Source organism: Terrapene carolina, unplaced genomic scaffold, assembly GCF_002925995.2.
Source record: "Terrapene carolina triunguis isolate 2854851 unplaced genomic scaffold, T_m_triunguis-2.0 Scaffold112, whole genome shotgun sequence".
In the NCBI taxonomy this organism is placed as follows: Eukaryota; Metazoa; Chordata; order Testudines; family Emydidae; genus Terrapene; species Terrapene triunguis.
In genome coordinates, this window is record NW_020664463.1 from 5,018,677 (window position 1) to 5,037,764 (window position 19,088).

Below are 19,088 nucleotides of genomic sequence, written 5' to 3' on the forward strand. Positions count from 1 at the left end.
CTATCACACATATTGTCCTCAGTAATAAAGATTCTGCAAGCCAAATTAAACCATCATAAACATTTGAGGAAATTCATTGTCTTTTATGTATTTGCGCTGGTATGACTGATTGGAATATAGCTAACAATTCTGCTAATAATGCACAAAATTCTATAGAATCCTCTTACTCAGTGTTGCCCCTGTGAGCTAACAGGAGCTAAAGGCAGTAAAAAAATATTTTTGTCACTGAAGTAGTCAGCATTCTATCTGCCTACATCTGAGTAACAGATTTGCTGAGAAATATATATTTACAGTCACTTTCCCGAGTAAGAAAACATTGTTTAAAAAAAAAATCTAAGTTAAAAAACAAACACACTTTAAAGCAAAGTAAATCTAAGAGTGAATCTAGGTTATTGAATTCCAATGGGAGTTGGGTGCCTAACTCCCCTGGGTTCCTCTGAAAGTGGAGCGAGGCATTTAGCTCCCTTGAAATTCCCAGCTGGATGCTTTTGTGCATTATCCATTCACTAGTTCAGAGGTACATTGGTAGAGAATGGGTATCTATCGCTACATCATTGCTTAAGCATAAAATAAAATGAATTAAAAATAAGCAACAGAAATGCTTTTATAGCTATCTACCGACTTACCATATTCTTTCCAGTCCCGATCGATGATTTACACCCAGCAAAGCATGCTGTCATATAAGTGATTCCATTGTCCCCACATACAGGATCCCATTGATTCAATACACAGCTGCAGTCAGAATTGCAGCTGGCAATTAAGTTGTTTTTTGGGAAGGAAGATTGTTTTACTCTGGAGAGATTACAAGTAGAATCTTAACTGATCAAATAAAATAATTCCTTATTAGAAAAATAAACATAGACAAACACATGAATGACCAAGCACAGAGAAATGAGGTGGAGTAAAGCAGTCTCCGTGGGCAGCCTGCATTCAGTGGAGCATGAAGAATTGATAGATAGTAATTGCATGTAGAATGTCAGCTAAATTGATCTAAGCCAAGGTTCTCTTGGTTTTATCATAAAGCATTAAGAATTTTGCTGGATTGTAGCTTCAAATTGCAAACCATGTCTGACTAGCGATCTTTGGTGGGATCATCAGTGACAAGGATGACATGAACAGACACAAAATGGGATTGCTAATAGCTTTAGTGGAAGATTCAGCCCGGGGGGTAGGGGGGAAAAAAGAGAAATCACACATGAAATCACTGCCATCTTCAGACTAACTCTATCCTTCCTCCCTCCACATTGTCCGACTACCCCTACAAATGCGAGGTAGTGGTATAAACCCCTATATGACTGTTATAGCTCCAGTTGTTTGGTCAGAGTAGCAGTAGCAATGCTGCTCCTTGATCTGTTGGATACATGTGTGCGAGGCCTGGTTTACACTAGAAAATTAGGTGGGTTTAACTACGTCAGTCAGGGGTGTGAAAAAGCCATACCTCTGACCAGCGTAGTTAAACTGACTTAAGTCCCTGTGTAGACAGAGCTAGGTCAATGCAAGAATTCTTCCATCAACCTAGCTACTACCTCTCAGGAAGGTGGATTACCTATGCCAATAGGTGAATCCCTCCCTTCAGCATAGGTAGTGTCTACTCTAAAGCTCTCCAGCAGGGCAGCTGCAGTGGCACAGCTGTGCTGCTGTAGTGTTAAGTGTAGACAAGCACTGACTCATGAGTACTGCTCTCATCTGAAGTCTTCTACTCAGCAGCCCCCTGGTCAGGCTGGACACCTGTGGCCTTATTCAGATCTCACATTGGTTTCACCCCAGAACAACACCTCCGTGGGGTTAATCCTGATTTATGCTGGTGCAAGTGAGATCAAGGGACCAATTTAAGATCTTGCAGATGAGAACCAAGATTTTCATAAGTGACAAGTGATTGGGGGTGCCTGGTTTGTTTTGGTGTCCAACTTGAGATGCATGAACACGTTTTCCAAAAGTGCTGTGCCCCCATTCTCTGAAAATTGGATGCTTTTAAGGTGTCTGACATTGGATACTCAAAGATTCAGGCACAAAAACCACAAATTGCTTTTGAAAATCTAGGCCTGGGTGTCCAATTTAAAGCCATGCCATTGAAGGAAAAACAATCACTTCTCCCCTCCCCCCGAATTTTTCAAATGAAAAGTATTTTAGTTGTGTTTTCCCCTGAGTTATGGTATTGCTCATCTCAGAGTTAATGTGGCTGCAGAGTGCTGAGATGGCTGAAATAATCTGTGAAGGTCTCTTTCACTTCAGCAGAAAGGTCCTGTGATGTGGTAAATCCCCCATTAGTGAGTTGTTAAGGTATGGAGAAGCAATTACTTGACCTACTTATTTGTGTTTAGGGTACCCCCAATTTTGGGAGCAATCAAAATCAGTCATTTTAATCCTCCTGCATCATCTCTAATTCCACAGACAGCCTGATTGCCAGGGACTGAACTTGGCCACAGTAGTCTCCACTGAACAAAACTCTGAGATCCTATTGTAACTAAACCCAAGTCATGCTGGCCTGGTTACAGAGAATATTGGTGACCAGTTTGACAAAAGGGTTGGGAATGTTTAGGTGAGTATAGGCTGTTTCAAGAAAAATGGACTGAGTTTTGATTAAACCTGGGCTGGAAACCAGGCAAAGCCTAGTGGGTAGAGCTGGGTGAAATCTTTCACACAAAATGTTTTTGGAGGGGGAGGGGAGAAATGCATATTCAGTGACAGTGAAACTTTCTCCTAATTCACGTTTATTTAGCTGAATTGTTTGGGAAAAACAAAAACTTGTGAAAAAAAAAATTAAAACAATTTGTTTTGATATTTTTCAAACAAAACATTTTAATTCTTCAGCTTGAAACAACTTTTCATTTCAAACTTTCCTTTAATTTTATTTTTAAATGGCCAAAATCAAAACAAAACATTTCATTTGACCCCATTTTTTTTTTAATTTCCAGTTCACTGAAAATTATGAAAATGTTGGTTTTCAGACTGACCTGAAGCATTTTTTTCAACTTTTTGAAACTGCCACTGAACCAAAGATTATGTTATTTGCCCAACTCTACTAGAGGATTCAGGGTGAATTTCCTTTTGAATGTCTGCTTTGAATTAGACTGAACTCAACACAAAATCCTGGGAGTTTGAATCTCCACTGCCTTGCAGCTCAGGTGGACATTTATACCTCTGTAAATTGGGTGTAAAATGTTATCAATTCCAATGTCTCCACTGATGTCTGCCAATGATAGTGCTTTGCACCTACACGCACAGGGATAAATGTCTATACAAAGTGCAAAGCAATGATGAATCTGATGTGAAGTGTGCGAATTGCCATGAGCTGAAAGTGAAGCAAGGTCTGCAGAGCCATTTGCGAACTGACACCACCAAGTTCCATACATCTCTAACCCTGAGCATCCGAATATCCTAAAGCATCTCCTCTGACTACTAACACTCTCTAGTGTGCACTGTCAGTACGGGCTCAACCAGCAAAGCTGGCACAAATCAATGTCGCTCCACTGACCTCTGTAGAATTGAGCTGATTTACCTCAGCTGAGGATGTGGTCTTGTTATTTTTCTCTTTAACTAAACACTATAAACTTTATACTTTAAAACTTTAAGACAAATAGTTATAGTATATTTGTGTATAAAGTTATATACCAGTAAATTACAGTATGCAAACAAGGGCCTGGGTCACAGAGTTTAGATCTAAATTCAGATCTGAACGGCTCCCTAGCGTTCTACTTTCAGGCCATCTTGAAACGTAGCTATCATGAGAAGAATTCAAAGATACGGAAAGTGCGTTTCTGAACGATGAAGACAAGAATACAAACCCAGAGAGAATACAAACCCAGAGTAGGAGACTGTTAAACCAGCCACCTGGAGCACCTCACAATCACATGTGAAGTACAAGAGGTTTAACAGGTATGCAGCTATAAAGGTGGCACATCCAAATTTTGCCATTCCAGTTATGTGTAACTTGAACTTTTTAATGATAAAGCCTCCCAGAAACATCCCCAGAATTGTAATGGGTAAAAGTATCACACCTGTAAACAAAAGGGAACAGAATGATGTTTACATTTATTAAAACAGCACCCTATTAAAATAAGTCTGATGCTAGTTAGTGGTTTTCATTTTGTGTCTTTTAGTTTCTTAACTATGAATATGTAAAAATTCAGGTTAGCTGAAATAGACACTAATCCAGACTTCATCCTATTCTTCAGATTGAGTTTTTGAAGTTCAATAAAGTTCTGTTTCATTTTTGCTTGATGCTTCATTTTCTCCTTATGCCTGCAATTCCCTTAGAAAAAGACTGTTTTCATTATATTCCTTGCCTTTTTGTATGTGATTTCCAGCACAGGTTTGCAGGTGCTAAAAGTTCGGATAATTCAGATAAAAATCTCACCTTGTGGGCACTTACTCAGCTGACATGAGCCTCCAAACATTTTGAGGTCTGGCCATAGGTAGCTAACAAAGATGGTGAAAGGAAGCAGTGTTTGGATTTTGGACTGAGCTTGAGTTGGGATTCCATTTGTAGGTTTGGAGCCTGAATCCTGGCTAAGGTTTGGGCTCAGATTCAATGATGTTGAAACCTCACAAACTCTCCTCCTGAAATTTTGACCCCAAACTTCAGAAATCTTACAAGCAGTTATTGTGAGATTTTAGCCATTCTTCTTTTGTGAGATTTTGGATGCATCCAAACCAGGACAAGAAATAAGTCCCTTCCAGTTTGGATCCATCCAACCTATAATGAAAGAAGTAGGGATTGGTTCAGATTCAGGAATCTGAATCCAAGTGCCTCAATATTCTCAAAATCCCAAAGGGTTCAGATGACATTATCCCATCAATAGTAGAAAAAAGCATAGTCTGAGATTTATTATCAGCCAGTTTGCTATATGAAGAAACACAGGAAAATGATCGCTAGAACTAAATATTTCAAAAATACTGTAGGTAAATAATAAGCCTCAATTTAAGATTTAACCCTCACCCACAAAGGAATCCTTTATATCCATGTTATATCTAAGGGCCCAATTCAACTCCACTGAAGCGAGTGTCAAAACTCTCTTGGAAATGAGTGGAACAAGGATTTGGTCCTAAGATAGAAGATGAAGTAACACATGTCAATTTTTCATTGTAAGATGGAAAAAAGAGGGACACATACCAATTAGAAAGATGGCTCTTGACACGGATACATTAAATTGCTGTTCCATAAACTTTGTCTCAAAAGTTATCAACCCAACCATAGAATTATACTGCAGAATAGTGAGGAACAAGTACACCAGAAAGACTGGGTTCCCAAGAAGTTTCTTCAAAGTTGGTAGGAAATCTGGAAAGGAAAGTTGAGCGTCTTATTCTCTGCTAAACATGAAATAGCCATATGGAAAGCTTTGTCCTTATTCAGCTGATGAACCAGACACTGATTTAGTTACTGGCTGTGTTAGAAAGTTAGTTTTATTTTTCTCCCCCTTATGCTAAACACTATCAAAGGGCATCCTTATAACAGTGAGGACTTTCCTCTTCTTCCATACTTGACTTAGAGAGATATTAGTATATGAAGTCTAGTGGATAGTGTGCTAGATTGAGAATCAAGAGACCTGGTTTATATCCCTGATTCTGTCAGTGGCATACTTGGATTGTAAAGTCTTTGGGGCAAGGACTGTCTCTTATGTGCTTGGACAGTACTTAGTCCAAATCTTGATTGGGGGCTCTAATTAGCACTGGATTACTACTACTACTACTAATAATAATGTCACTGGTTGCAAGTTATTTGAAGTATTGCCAACCCTAGGTGTTCAAACTCATGTGTGGGGTCCCAAAAATCATGATATTTTAAATAATATTTGTAGAGTTCATTTTGTTTGCCTTTTTTTGTGTGAGATGAGCTGGATGAGGTAATATCTTTTATTGGACCAACCTTTGTTGGTGAAAGAGACAAGCTTTTGAGCTACACAGAGCTCTTTTTCAGGTGAGCATTTAGGGTTTGCATCTTCAAGTTTTCCTCTTCAATCATGAGGGCTAGAAGCTTACTTTAAAAAAGAAGATAGATAAGAGTCTCCCATAATCATGTGACTTCGAGAGCTGGGGCTTTAAGAAAAACACTGAATATCATGAGAATTGTAGGTGTTGGCAATACTGTGCTTGGTATTTCCCTCTTTTACTTTGATCTTATTAATAGAGGGGAGTAACTTCAGAGGAATGAAGGACTTATTAATGCAGAATCAGGTTTTCCTGCACTGTCTTCCCTGCTCAATACCTCTTACCTTATGTTTATGCATGTAACATGCCATGCCAGTGTGATGGCTAACACACCGAGACATTAAACTGGGGACCGCTACACGTAAAAGCATGAGCTGTTACAGCTTTAGCTAAACCTCCGTAGATGGTGGTGGGAGTTTTACCACCTCATATTCTCTGTGGAGTGGCACAGAGAGGGACCTGTAACACACTCTCACCAGGGGGTTATACCAGCACTACATAGGATGATGATGATGATTTACTATTTGCATTGCAGTAACATCCAGGGATGCAGCCTGATTGTGCTAGGTGCTGTACAACCATATAAGCAGCCCTGAATGAATACCTGAAAGACAACAATGTGAACTAGATCATCCAATATGCTCTTACCTTTTACTGCTTCTGAGAATTTTAACTGTGGTTGACTTGGGGGTTCTATTTTACAGTGATCTTCTTGAATAGTTACAGATGATTCACTCAGCTTCTTCAAATTTCTTTCTTCTCCTTCTTTTGGTAAGGAATAAGGTAGGAACCAGAAAGGCAATGAAGCCAGAAAACTGACTGCTCCACATATCACCAATCCAAGCCACCAGGCGCCAACCCAACGAGTATCCTTAGGATTTATGGTTAAACTCTCTAAAAAGAGAGCGAGAGAGATTCCAAATTAAGCACCAGGTTTTTGTTTCTTGATTAACTGACATATAATATATTTCAGTACACAGAGCAATTTAAATTTATATAAAAACATTTGTATCCAATATTTAAACATTTAAGATTGGCCATATTTGATACAGAAATTTAAAAACTATTTTGTTGGCAAATCGTTACCAAGCATCCAAAAATAGGAAATACTAGTCATTTATTCAGGGGCCATGATGTTCCTTAGCATTCTTTGATGTCCCTTCCTTGCTGCAGTCTGCCATTGCAATGCTTTTCCAAGAAAACCCATAAAAATGCAACATTCTCCCTTTATGGGACCCAAAACTCTACCCAGGATTAAAGATGGGCAAAGTGATTTAGATGATGAAAAGTACCCTCCACATGAAGCTTTGCCCATTCCTTGACTTGGAGCAGAACCATCTCTTTGGAAGGTCCTCAATGTTCATTTAACATAGTCTCCCCATTGTTCTTTTCATTTATGCAGATCACTGCATTTCCAGCTTCCCATCTAACATGTAATAATGTTAGCTATTGAACTAGTAATACCCATTGGAGAATCACCTTTCTGAGAGAGCTAACTGACAAACAGTTTCTGAATACATACAGAACATCTGAGTCACTGATATTTCAGTATTATCATTCAGTAAATCATCTCTGTGTCTTACCAAGATCTACCACTCCAACATCTACCCACAGATTAGCACAGAAAGCTCCGAGCAGAAATCCAAGTGTTGGCCCAACCATTCCACATGATCTTATGGTACCTGTAAGAGAAGGAAGATATCATGATATAGTAAGTAATATACTTTATACAGAAAAACAACAGTCAAAAAATGCATATAGTGCATGAGAATTTCTAATTATATGTTTTAGAAACTTCGCTTTATATTTTAAGGCTCTGATCCTGCCTGTTACAATATTCAGGCAGATTCCTTCACCCACATGGAGCCCAACAGAAGTCAATGTGGTTTTGTATGGGCTAAAACATATTATACCTGGTAGGATCAGGGTCAAGAGATAATATGGAAAAAGAGTGTAGTATAGTGATTTTAATCTAAAAATATTTTTTCTTTCAGCTCTATGTGACTGTATCATTCAGTTAATGAACATTACTAAGAAGCATATAGTTTTATAACTATTGCAGGGATCACAACTGTGGTTACAACTGCAGGTCACAAGCAGTTTACATGACTGTGGAATGCATGACTTTCCCTGTACCGTATACTCAAATAAGCCCTGAATTTAACTTTAAGGAGAGGTATTTCCTTTGCCTCACCTGCTTAAAGTTAAGCAAGTGCTTACACACTTTCTTCATTCAGAGCCAAAGTACAGTGATAAGTAGTAGTGCAGGTTAATAAGTAGAAATTTAGATAGAATACTCTGAAAAGGTCAATTAGTCAAAAGGCTGAATTAATATGCCCGTGTTTAAGTGTAGTTCAGTATAAAAATGTCTACAAAATACAAGTGAATGAGAAAATTAGCAAACCAACAAAAAAGCTATGTTAATATTTATTTATACAGCTCCAAAAGTAGGCTAGTAGAGAATCAAGGAGACAAGAGGGAAAATCCTGGCTCTATTGAAGTCAGTGGGAGTTTTGCTATTGACTTCACTGGGGCCAGCATTTCACCCAAGGTCTTTGCTTACGAACTAAACAGACATCAGAGATGAAGGAGAGGGATGAGATGCAACAAGAAGCAAATGAATGAGCAGTAAAGTTTAGTACAAACTGGTCAGGCCCATACTGCATTTTGTTATAAGGTTTTATAGTCTAATTTGTGAAATGCAGCGCAATTTGATTTTATTTATCGCTACATGTCATGGCTATACAGAAAACAACAATAAAAAAATAAAAAGTTCCAACAAGCTAATTCCTACATGGAGGGCAGCATTTCCCTTTCACTTGTGCTGATCTGTGGAGTTTTTAGTTGTAAGGAACAAAATGAGGGTAAAATTGTCAAAAGGGCCTAAGGGCTAGATTCAAACAGATATTGTAATGCTCAGTGTTGCCATGCCAGGCCCTGAGTTAGATGCTCAAGCTCCCCATGCATTGTTCATGGAGAGTAAGTCATCTAAAGAAGGGATTATCAGAAGCCAGCAAATTGAGTGGGAAGCTGCCTAAATTAGCCAAGAGTGAATGCAAGGGAAAGGTGCAGGGCTTAGGCCCAGATCCTCAGAGGTATTTAAGCACCTAAGGTATGTGCCTCCCTCCACTCCAAATTCTCAGATGTGACCCCTCTCCTAGAGTTAGGCACCTAAGCCAGATCAGCCCTTTCTCATGGAGAACAAGAGACAGACTCACCCCATAAGAGCCAGTAGCCTAGTGGTTAGGGCACTCCCCTGAAATGTGGGAAACCAGTGTTCAAGTCAAGCAGAATAGGAATTCAAACCTTGGTCTATTGCATCCCACCTGAGTGCCCCAATCACTGGACTACTGAGATTCCTGGAGACGTATACCCACACAGCTATCTTTTGTGTGGGGCCCGAGCTTGAAAGTGTGCTCTGAGAACATCTCCAGGATTGGACCCCGCCGACAAGAAGGCAAGGGAACACATAGTTTGAAAAGAGAATCTTGCTTTGGGGCTGCCGATGCTTTCACTCACTTGTGCTACAGCTCTGAACAGCTTGTTAGCGGTGGGGTGGCATCAGGACTTAGGCAGCTTTGTGCATGCCCGCTAGTGGAAGCTTAGGAGCCTACAGGGTCAGGTGGCAGCTGAGTCATAGGTGCCGACTCCATGTGAGCTCCAGGGTTGGGGCACCCCTGGAGAAAAAATGGTGGGCGCTGGACACCCACTGGCAGCCCCCTCCATCAGCACCTTCCCCTCCCTCCCTGCACCTCAATCAGCTGTTTCACGGCATGCAGGAGGTTGGGTGGAGGAGCGAGGACGTGGCACGCTTGGGAGAGGGGGCGGAACAGGGCGGGAAGAGGTGGGGTGGGGGAGGAGCGGGGGTGTGGCCGTGAGGGAAGGGGTGGAGTAGGGGCAGGGCCTGGGGCAGAGCCAGGGGTCGAGCACCCCCTGCCACAATGGAAAGTCGGTGCCTGTGAGCTGAGTGGTGTTTCTGAGAATGTCAATGGCACCTAAATGTTGGACGTAAGTGCCTAAAGAGGCAGTTAGACACCTAAGCACCTGTGTGAATCCAAGTGACATGGGCACCTCAGTCCCGTTAATTTTCAGCAGGACACAGATGCCTAAATCACTTAGGAATTTTTGAAATTTTTAATCCTGGAAGAGATTTCTCTGACTTTATTTTGTTGTTTTCAATGGGAGGAAATAATCTCTTACTGGGTGACAGTTGGAGCCAGTTATGATTGGATTGACCACCCTTGAAATCTACATTAATATGCCTAATACAACTTCTTTTACCCTTTCATGTGAAGATTCTTTATATATATATTTTGTAATTTGAGAAGCTCCTTGTTTTACAGATCTCACTACAGTGATTGCTCAGCAAATGACTAGCGGCTTCTACAATGGAGCCTCACACTATGATCCCACTGTGTGGACTTTATTCTCCACTGCATTACATCTGCTTTCACTCAGTCCACTTCACTGTAGAACCTGAAGTAACACAGTGGGGAAATCGGGATGAAATCTTGGCTCCACTGAGTCAATAGCAAACCTCTCTGACTTCAATGGAGCCAGATTTCATCCTTTATATTTATTTATTTATGTCAGTTTTACTAATCTGCAGTAAGACAGCTCCCATTCAAAGTACTGTGCACTCCTGACAGTCTTCTAAAAATACACTAGTAAGTGAACAGACCTAGCAGTATATTATCTGTCTTCAAAGTTTTACTGTGTAATTCTTGAACAAACATCAAATCATCAGCCAGACTTTGAAACAAGCATACAACAATTTTCCATGTTTGTAGAGAGATTTATACCTATGTTTCATATCTGCATATGTTTTATATCTTTTAAAATATATTGAGTGCCAATCTGATCTCCCCTGTAAATCAAGGACCACTCTACTGAAGCAAGTATTGTTACACTGGTGTGCAACAGGTATAAGAGAGATCAAAATAAGTTCATTTGTGACATTTTCTTGTCATGTTCCTCAAAAGCTTGTCTCTTTCACCAACAGAAGTTGGTCCAATAAAAGATACCACCTCACCCACCTTGTCTCATTATTTACTCTGTAATTTTTGAACAGCTATAACCACAGCCAATAAATTGTGCACACTTACATGTAGAGGGTCAGTTCCTCAACTGTTGTAAATCAGTGTAGCGCTATCTGGCCCATATATTGTTTAATAAATATCACATATAATCAGTTTTAACACCTGAAACACATCTTGGCTATTGGTTTCAAGGGAAGCAGGATTAGACCCCTAATGCCATATTAAATCTTTCTGTAGAATTTTCATTCAGCAGCCTCTACTCTGCAGAGGAAACACAGGGAAATGTGGTACACCTGATGAAAAACTGCCAATGACTCCTCTTGCAGAATGCTCAATTTAATAGCTGGCTAAACCAATTAATTGTACTAATACCCAATTACAATTAAACTCATTAATTTATAAGCATGTTGTTTGCTGAGGAGCAATTGAAGGCTTAGTGCTCAGTAGAGCTATAAAGTGAGCAGTAAACCAGAACAGCCAGACAATCATATTAGAAAGGATTACAGGGAAAGTCTGACAAAGTAACCAGAACAAAGCAAGGCATTCAGATTCTGATTCCTCTTCCTCACCCATCTGCATACAACTAAATAATAATGGATGAGATTCTTATACCCTGAGTTATTTTGAATAATACCTTACTCCACAGGAGTTCCCATTAAAGTCAATGGGCCTGTTTATGGAATCAGGTTCTACTCATTATGAATAAGGGTGAATCATCACCAGGCCCGTGGTGATTAGCTATTTTAATTACATAGCTTAAAGGTTGTAATGAAACCAGAGCATTAATAAAATAGGAAAATTCACCTATGCCGTAATGCCCACAAAACACATGACAGTGGCTTAGCGTCTGTGACTGCTACTATCATAGCGCTCTTGCTGTTACTGTGTGCTCCCTCTCTCTGTCTCTGTTGTAACCACCTGTGGTCTCTCATCACATATGGCTAGATCCTGCAAATGAACCTACATGAGGAGATCCCTGAGCCTGCGTGGAGCCCCACTAACTTCTGTGGGGCTCAGCATAGGTGTAGCAGAGTGCTTTGAATTGCAGGATCAGGGCCTTAAGACCCAATCCTGCACAAATTAAAACACATATTTAATTGTGTGCACCATGAGCAGTTTGATGGGGTCAATAGGGCTATTCATAGTGCATAAAGTTAACCATGTGTATATATCTTTGCAGGACCAGGACCTTGACTTGTAAGCTCTTTAGGACAGGACCCCCGCCCCACCCAAATCTCTTCTCTTTTCATTATTCATGCCTACATTGCTTAACACAATGGAGCTATAATCTTTGACTATGGAGCTGCCACAATACAAATATGTAGTAATAATAATAATAAGACTTTGTACTTATATATGAGTAAAGGAAATGGCATAAACCTGACTCTTCTATTTTTCAGATAAGTTACAACTGAATCATTAGTTATTACATATAGCGGATGCCATTAAAAACTGGACATTTACTCCCAGAAGCAATGACAATTTATACCAGCTGTCCTATAGACTTCAATGAGACTGCCTATACCAGCAAAGTTATGCACCTGCTTAAGTGTTTTCAGGATTGGGGTCACAGTATTTAAACTCACTGACCTGCCTCTTGTTCTAAGTATGCAGAAATCATAAAAATTGCAGTGAAGGTCCATTTTTACAATGGCACCTAATGTATTAGAGTTTTACTGATTTTTTTTAAAATGAATGAATGGAAACAAACAAATTCCATCTGATATATCCAAATGTGTTGGATTCCTAGTTCAGTAATCCTGCAAACACTAGGCATATGAATAATTATACTCACTTGAGTTGTGCCACTGAAATCACATGAATAAAGCTGTTATGTGTATAAACATTTGCAGAATCAGAACATCAGTCAAGATTGTGCTTCTTTCATTTATTTTAAAGCTACTCTATACAGATTCAAACACTAATAATTCTGTCCTCTTGGACTCCCTTCTGGCAAAGTCCTATGAAATGGAATGGGATGAATCCAGTAGGGTTCTGTGGAATTCATTAGAGAATGATCTCCTATCTATGGCTTTTTTTAAAAAAAAAATCTTATAGAATTCTATGGCAGGGATATAATTTTCTATTGAATTCTATTGGATGGTTAAAAAGCTACAGAAAGGCTTTCATTTTTCGTTAAATTCTATAACACTTCAGATGTTGTTATAATTATTTATAATTTGTATTACTGTAGCAACAAAAGGCTCCAATGGCGATCAGAGCTACATTGTTCTAGGCACAGTGTGCAAACACATCTTAAGAGACTACCCCTACTCCAAAGAACTTACACTCTAATGAGGGCTTGTCTCCCGTTACTGGTGGATCAACGCTGCAGCGATTGATCCACAGCAGGTCGATTTAGCGGGTCTAGTTAAGACCCACTAAATCGACTGCAGATCACTCTCCCATCGACTCCGGTACTCCACCAGAACCAGAAGAGGGGAGTCGATGGGAAAGCGTCTTCCGTCAACATAGCGTAGTGTGAACCCCATGGTAAGTAGATCTAATCTACGTCGACTTGCATTATGCTACTAATGTAACTCAAATTGTGTAGCTTAGATCGTAGTGTAGACCTGCCCTTAGTAGACAAGCCAGACAAAGGCGGGCAAGTGGAAATGTGAGCACACAGCGGTGAAGTTACTTTGACACACAGATTTGTGGTCAAAATTCAACGATAGCTTTGAGTGGAATTTTTTCCATTACAGGACGATACTTATTAGGCATTAATATGGCATGGATGAGTCTTGCTCATCAGATATGCAGAAGAGTATTGGAATGAGATACTGGAATCCATACGTGGAATTTACATCCTGCAGGAAATCCAATATTTCAGCATTTGGTTTAATCCCAAATTGGGATGAAATGTCAAAGTATCAAAACTTTTAATAGAATGAAAAGTTATGAAAATTTTCAACTCAGAAATGTTGAAATTAAACATTTCAGGATTCCCAAATCAAAAATTTTGTTTCAGTTTATTGACCCAAAAGAAAATGTTTAGTTTCAGGTTGAGTCATTATTAGTCTCTGAGTCTGTCTGAGCTGCCAGAGTGCCTCAAGGACATTGTAGTTGCAGGTTCCACATGCCCCTAAGGGACCTGCTCCTACATTTCCCTGATGCACCATGGTCCTTCCCTGTGGCTGCGTGACTAGTGGGACTTTTGGACCAGTCCTAATTAGAAAGTTCTGAGGTGATCATGAATATCTTGGTAAACTGAAGTAGGGAATTAGTGGCTTTTGTACAGCCCCATTCTGTATATTCCACATCTTTCTATCTATAATTTTTATTTCCTCATCCCCAAGTGAAGACTGTTTTCAGTGGCTTTAGGTGAAGTATCATCTAGTAAATTCTTCCTGAGATTAGTATATTATATTGATATTTCCATGGCCAGTTTATGCGCCATCAAATTTATTCTGGGCAATTGCTTAGCCATGCATCAGTTACACATGAGTTTGGTATAATAGTTCAAGGTACTAAACTGGTTATGAATGAGTTGGGAGTCTTTCTCCGCTGGTCAACAAGCGATCCTGCTTCCAAAGAAAGGCCCATTGATTGGAAATGACATCCTGGCAGCTGGTTGAATATGTCCCTCCCTGACACTGGTGACTTTACATCAGTTGTGCTAGGTGTCAAAACTCAAAGTGCCAGCTGCAAGTTTTCTGAAAGCTTTTAATAAAATGTTTAAAGTATTATTATTAGGGTTATTATTAAAGTGAATTATTTGGGGAAGGGTGGTTAGGAAGAATTTGTTCTCTAAAGCAGTGACAGTCTGTGGGTCTAGAGACGCACATGGCTCTTCATGGCCCCCATGTACCACTCGCAGGGTAAGTCTCTGATTATGCTCCACTTGTTCTGTCAGCCATGTTGCAAGACACCCTGAGGGGGAGGGAAAGGTGCTATTTGGAACTCTTTTCCAAAGATAAGCATGGAACTTGCTCAGCATTCCACTCTTACTATTGTAAGGTGAGGAAAGAATACAGAATATTGAAAACTGAACACTGTTCTAGTTTTGATGCAGAAATGTTTAAAAGATTGATTTGGGAATTGATATTGTACATTAATTTATTACCTATGTAAAATGCTGAGTTTTCTTCTTTGGCAAAATCATCAACATATGACACCCCCAGTGGCATAATAGGTGCTTCACCAATTCCACGTAAAAGGTTTCCCATCAGTACAAAGATCCACAGATAGGAGCTTGCTGCTTTTTCACATCCTGTAGGCAATACATATTTACATTTTTGGAAACAGAGCTTTCAGAAGAACTTATTTTCAACAGAAATGAAATGGTGCCTTTTGAACAATGTGGAGAAAAAACACCCATAATAGATTTAGTTACTGTCTGTTTTCTTCACAATCTGCTATACCTTGTGGGGTCCATTTTGTAGCCAGCCATTCAAGAGAAAATCTTGGGTGTTCTGATGCAATATCATAATATTTTGACAGGATCCAATGATACGATGAAAAATATCATTCGATTGCAAGGGGATGACATTTTGCTGGCCACAAAAATGTGAGGGGAGCAGTAATGTCCCAATAACAGGCCTGATTGTGCAATGCTTACTCACATTGGTGAGCATTTACTCAGACAGGTCATCTCACTGAAATCAAGGCACTTAAGTACGTGTTTAACTTTAGGCACCTACTTAAGTGCTTTGTTTAATCAGGACAATAGGTATGTTTTCTTTGGATATTCTGCCTCATACGTTAGTGGAATTACAGAAGGTTGAATATGTATATAAATAACAAGAGATTAGAATCTGGATAATAGGAGTTCTACACTTAGCTCTTTCTATTTGCTCCTCAATATATATACATGACTTCCATTAAATTTGGGGGATGGGACGGAGGGGAGGGGTGATTGGAGAGCATGCTTCTTCTTAGTGGTTTTAATATTATACTTTCCAATAAAAAAATAATATATAAAATGAAGTTAACCAAGACCGAGTCCAATCACAGAGCTTTTGCTTACCAGAATTTTTCAACTCTCTAGTCATTTCCATAGCATCTAAAGTTGGATGATGTAAAGGTAATGCTAGAGAACATGCTGATAAACTTGTAGAAGAATTGTCCTCTGTAAGTGGTATTCTTTCATAATTATAACTGGAAAATAATGGTGTAAGATGTAGCTGAAATATAAATGACTCATCTTTTATGAAAATTGTACATAAACTTGGTGCTCATGGAATTACTTTGTCTATTATATGAAGGCAGAGTTGATAGACAAATAGCTGTGGCTTGGGTGAGTCACAGCTTAGTGCTTCTCCAAAGAGAATTGATAGCTGTTGATGCACCTTCATATGGGACTGTAATGCTGTCCCCTTGCTAAGAGATGTGAATGGTTGCACATCCCTTAAGCCAACCCTGGTCACAGGAATTTTAAATTCAGTTGTGACCACTCACATTCCAGTGTCTGGTGTGGCTGCACATTCAAATAGCTGTATGTTTTTATCTGGAGACTTCATTCAGAGAGGTCAAGAAGAGACGACCAGATGTTGTTGGTGTTCAGTAGTGTTCAGGGTTTCCACATACTGACAGCCATGTTGTTATTTTTACAGCATCTGGGATTTAGTATAGTACAGTGGCAGCTTCTAATAATGTGATGAAAGACAATATGGTCCATGGCTTGTTGCTACCCTCCCTCTGGATATTACATTTGCATTGTGGGGAAAGGTTTATCTTTTAAAGCTCTACTGAGAGCATGGATTAAATCAATACACCCCTCACTGGGCAGTGCCATGCAATTCTCAGAGACTGCTGGCCCTCTACAATTCCACAAGCAGAGTAGAGATTGGGGCCTTTTCTGCTCTGTGGTCCACATAGCCCCACCCAGTATCCCTACTCAATCTTTCTTTTATGGTAGTTCCTCCCTGGCTAGCCCTGTTCTGGGAAGAAACAAGCCTCTCCCTTTGGCATGTTGGGGAGGAACTGCTTTCCATTATGTCATTTCTTCAGTGTCCTGGTTGTAATATATGGCAGTTGTGGGGATGGGAAAGGGGCAGTGCCTCATACAGCACCCAGAAATTAGTTCTTTCTGGCAGCTGTGTACGGTGACCATTGAAAAAGAGGACTGTTCCATCAGGATCTGTTGGCTAGTTCTAGATCCAAATAACATTCTCTGAACATGGAGTTCTGGCTGCCCCTGTACCATAGAACCAGGTAGGCTCAGAATAGGGCCTTCAGTAAGTCAGAGAGTCAATGAATGCTAAAATATCATGCCCTACCCTGCTACTGAAACCATCCAATCTTTGGGGGAAACTTTAATTTGTCAAACCAGATCTTCAGCTTTTATCTCAAGTGTACTGAAGAAAATATGCTTCAGAAGTTGGAGTCTAAATGGTGCATAATGTAATAATCAGCCATATTTACCGTCCCATTAGGAAATGAGGCATCACTGATAAAAATGTTCCAAATGACATGATGAGACATCCAGCAGCAATTACTTTGGGCCGGTGAACCTTTGACCCAAGATAGCTCACCAGTATCATCACCATTAAGTTACCTGAAGAGATATAAGCAAAGCTCCTATGAGAATAGCTGCTTTTAAACAAACTGTCCATTAAAATGCTCATCCTTTTTGCTTCCAAAGGGAAAGATACATACCTATCTCAAAGTTGCCATCAATGATGCCAACAACTGACGATGAAATTTCAAATCTCCTTTCAATTTGAGTTGACATACTCTTCATGTAGCTTCCAGAAAATCCTTTGGCAAAAAAGGAGAATGCTAGTGCCCCAAGAAATATCTGAAGAAAAGGAAATTGAGTTGATCAAGAACCATCTTCCCTCAATGATTGGATGGCTCAGGGGATTGGGAACGAAATACAGACACTAAATGTGTTGTTTGGGTAAAACCCCTTTCAGTTGTTTTCCTTCAGTCAACAGAGTTTACTTTATAATTAGGCTGGCCTTCAAACTCTCATGCTTTGCAATGAAATATGTTGAGCTTCAGCTCCACTGTTTCTATGTGCAATCTGAGAAGGGCTGCTAGCCACAGGGGGGAATGCATTCCCTGCCTACATTTTAGTCTTTGCTCTTGCTTTTCCTGGCAAGGGTTTTCTGTGTAAAGCTATTTAAATACAATAATAATAATTAATGTAGCTATAGTTACTGTTATTATTACCACTCTGTATATTTCTAATGCACTCATTTCCAAAATTCAGCCTGATCCAAAGCCCACTGAAAACTTCCATTGACTTCATTGGGCTTGGGCTCAGACCATAAAGCAGTAACATTTCCTGAACTTTAATAAATAGTGTGAAGTACTAGCACACTGAACTCAGTGAATATTGATAAAACGTCAAACCACAGTTGTCAATGCTTTTTAGCAATTAAAGGTTGAGCTGTGGTCTTTATACCTTTAACTTAGAAAAATAAGGATACATTCTCTTGACAGGAAGTGGTCCAATACTTCTGTCCAGGAAAGGTGGATTGTCTTTAGATTGCTCAGGAATCATTCTTGTTTCCATGGTGTTGCTCTTCTAGATTGGATATATAAGTCTTCCTGTTTGGAAAAAAGTGTGAGTTATTATTTATATGGCAATCACATAATATCTGTTCAATATCTTCATCAATGATTTAGATAATGGCATAGAGAGTACACTTATAAAGTTTGCGGATGATACCAAGCTGTGAGGGGTTGCAAGTGCTTTGGAGGATAGGATTAAATTTCAAAATGATCTGGACAAACTGGAGAAATGGTCTGAAGTAAATATGATGAAATTCAATAAGGACAGATGCAAAAAACTCCACTTAGGAAAGAACGATCAATTGCACACATACAAAATGGGAAATGACTGCCTAGGAAGGAGTACTGCGGAAAGGGATCTGGAGGTCATAGTGGATCATAAGACAAATATGAGTCAACAGTGTAACACAAACAAACACAAAGGCAAACATCTTTTTGAGATATATTAGCAGGAGTGTTATAGGCAAGACACAAGAAGTAATTCTTCCACACTCCTCTGCCCTGATTAGGCCTCAACTGGAGTATTGTGGCCAGTTCTGCATGCCACCTTTCAGGAAAGATATGAACAATTGGAGAAAGTCCAGAGAAGAGCAATAACAATGATTAAAGATCTAGGAAACATGACCTATGAGGGAAGATTGAAAAAATTGGGTTTGT

At 39.6% G+C, this 19,088-nt stretch overlaps 1 protein-coding gene across 1 annotated transcript in view; it reads right to left on the reverse strand.

Annotated features, from left to right (window-relative positions):
* Positions 1-19,088, reverse strand: part of LOC112108935 (solute carrier organic anion transporter family member 1C1-like) — a 42,187-nt gene that overhangs the window by 10,300 nt on the left and 12,799 nt on the right. Inside the window, exons 2-11 of the mRNA XM_024203250.3 lie at positions 18,322-18,467; positions 17,568-17,709; positions 17,334-17,466; positions 15,937-16,067; positions 15,034-15,180; positions 7,512-7,610; positions 6,577-6,822; positions 5,114-5,278; positions 3,803-3,998; positions 627-792 (exon numbers count right to left, since the gene is read on the reverse strand). Coding sequence (XP_024059018.2) covers positions 627-792; positions 3,803-3,998; positions 5,114-5,278; positions 6,577-6,822; positions 7,512-7,610; positions 15,034-15,180; positions 15,937-16,067; positions 17,334-17,466; positions 17,568-17,709; positions 18,322-18,432 — 1,536 coding nt within the window. The 5' untranslated portion in view covers positions 18,433-18,467. The remainder of the gene's footprint in view (positions 1-626; positions 793-3,802; positions 3,999-5,113; positions 5,279-6,576; positions 6,823-7,511; positions 7,611-15,033; positions 15,181-15,936; positions 16,068-17,333; positions 17,467-17,567; positions 17,710-18,321; positions 18,468-19,088) is intronic.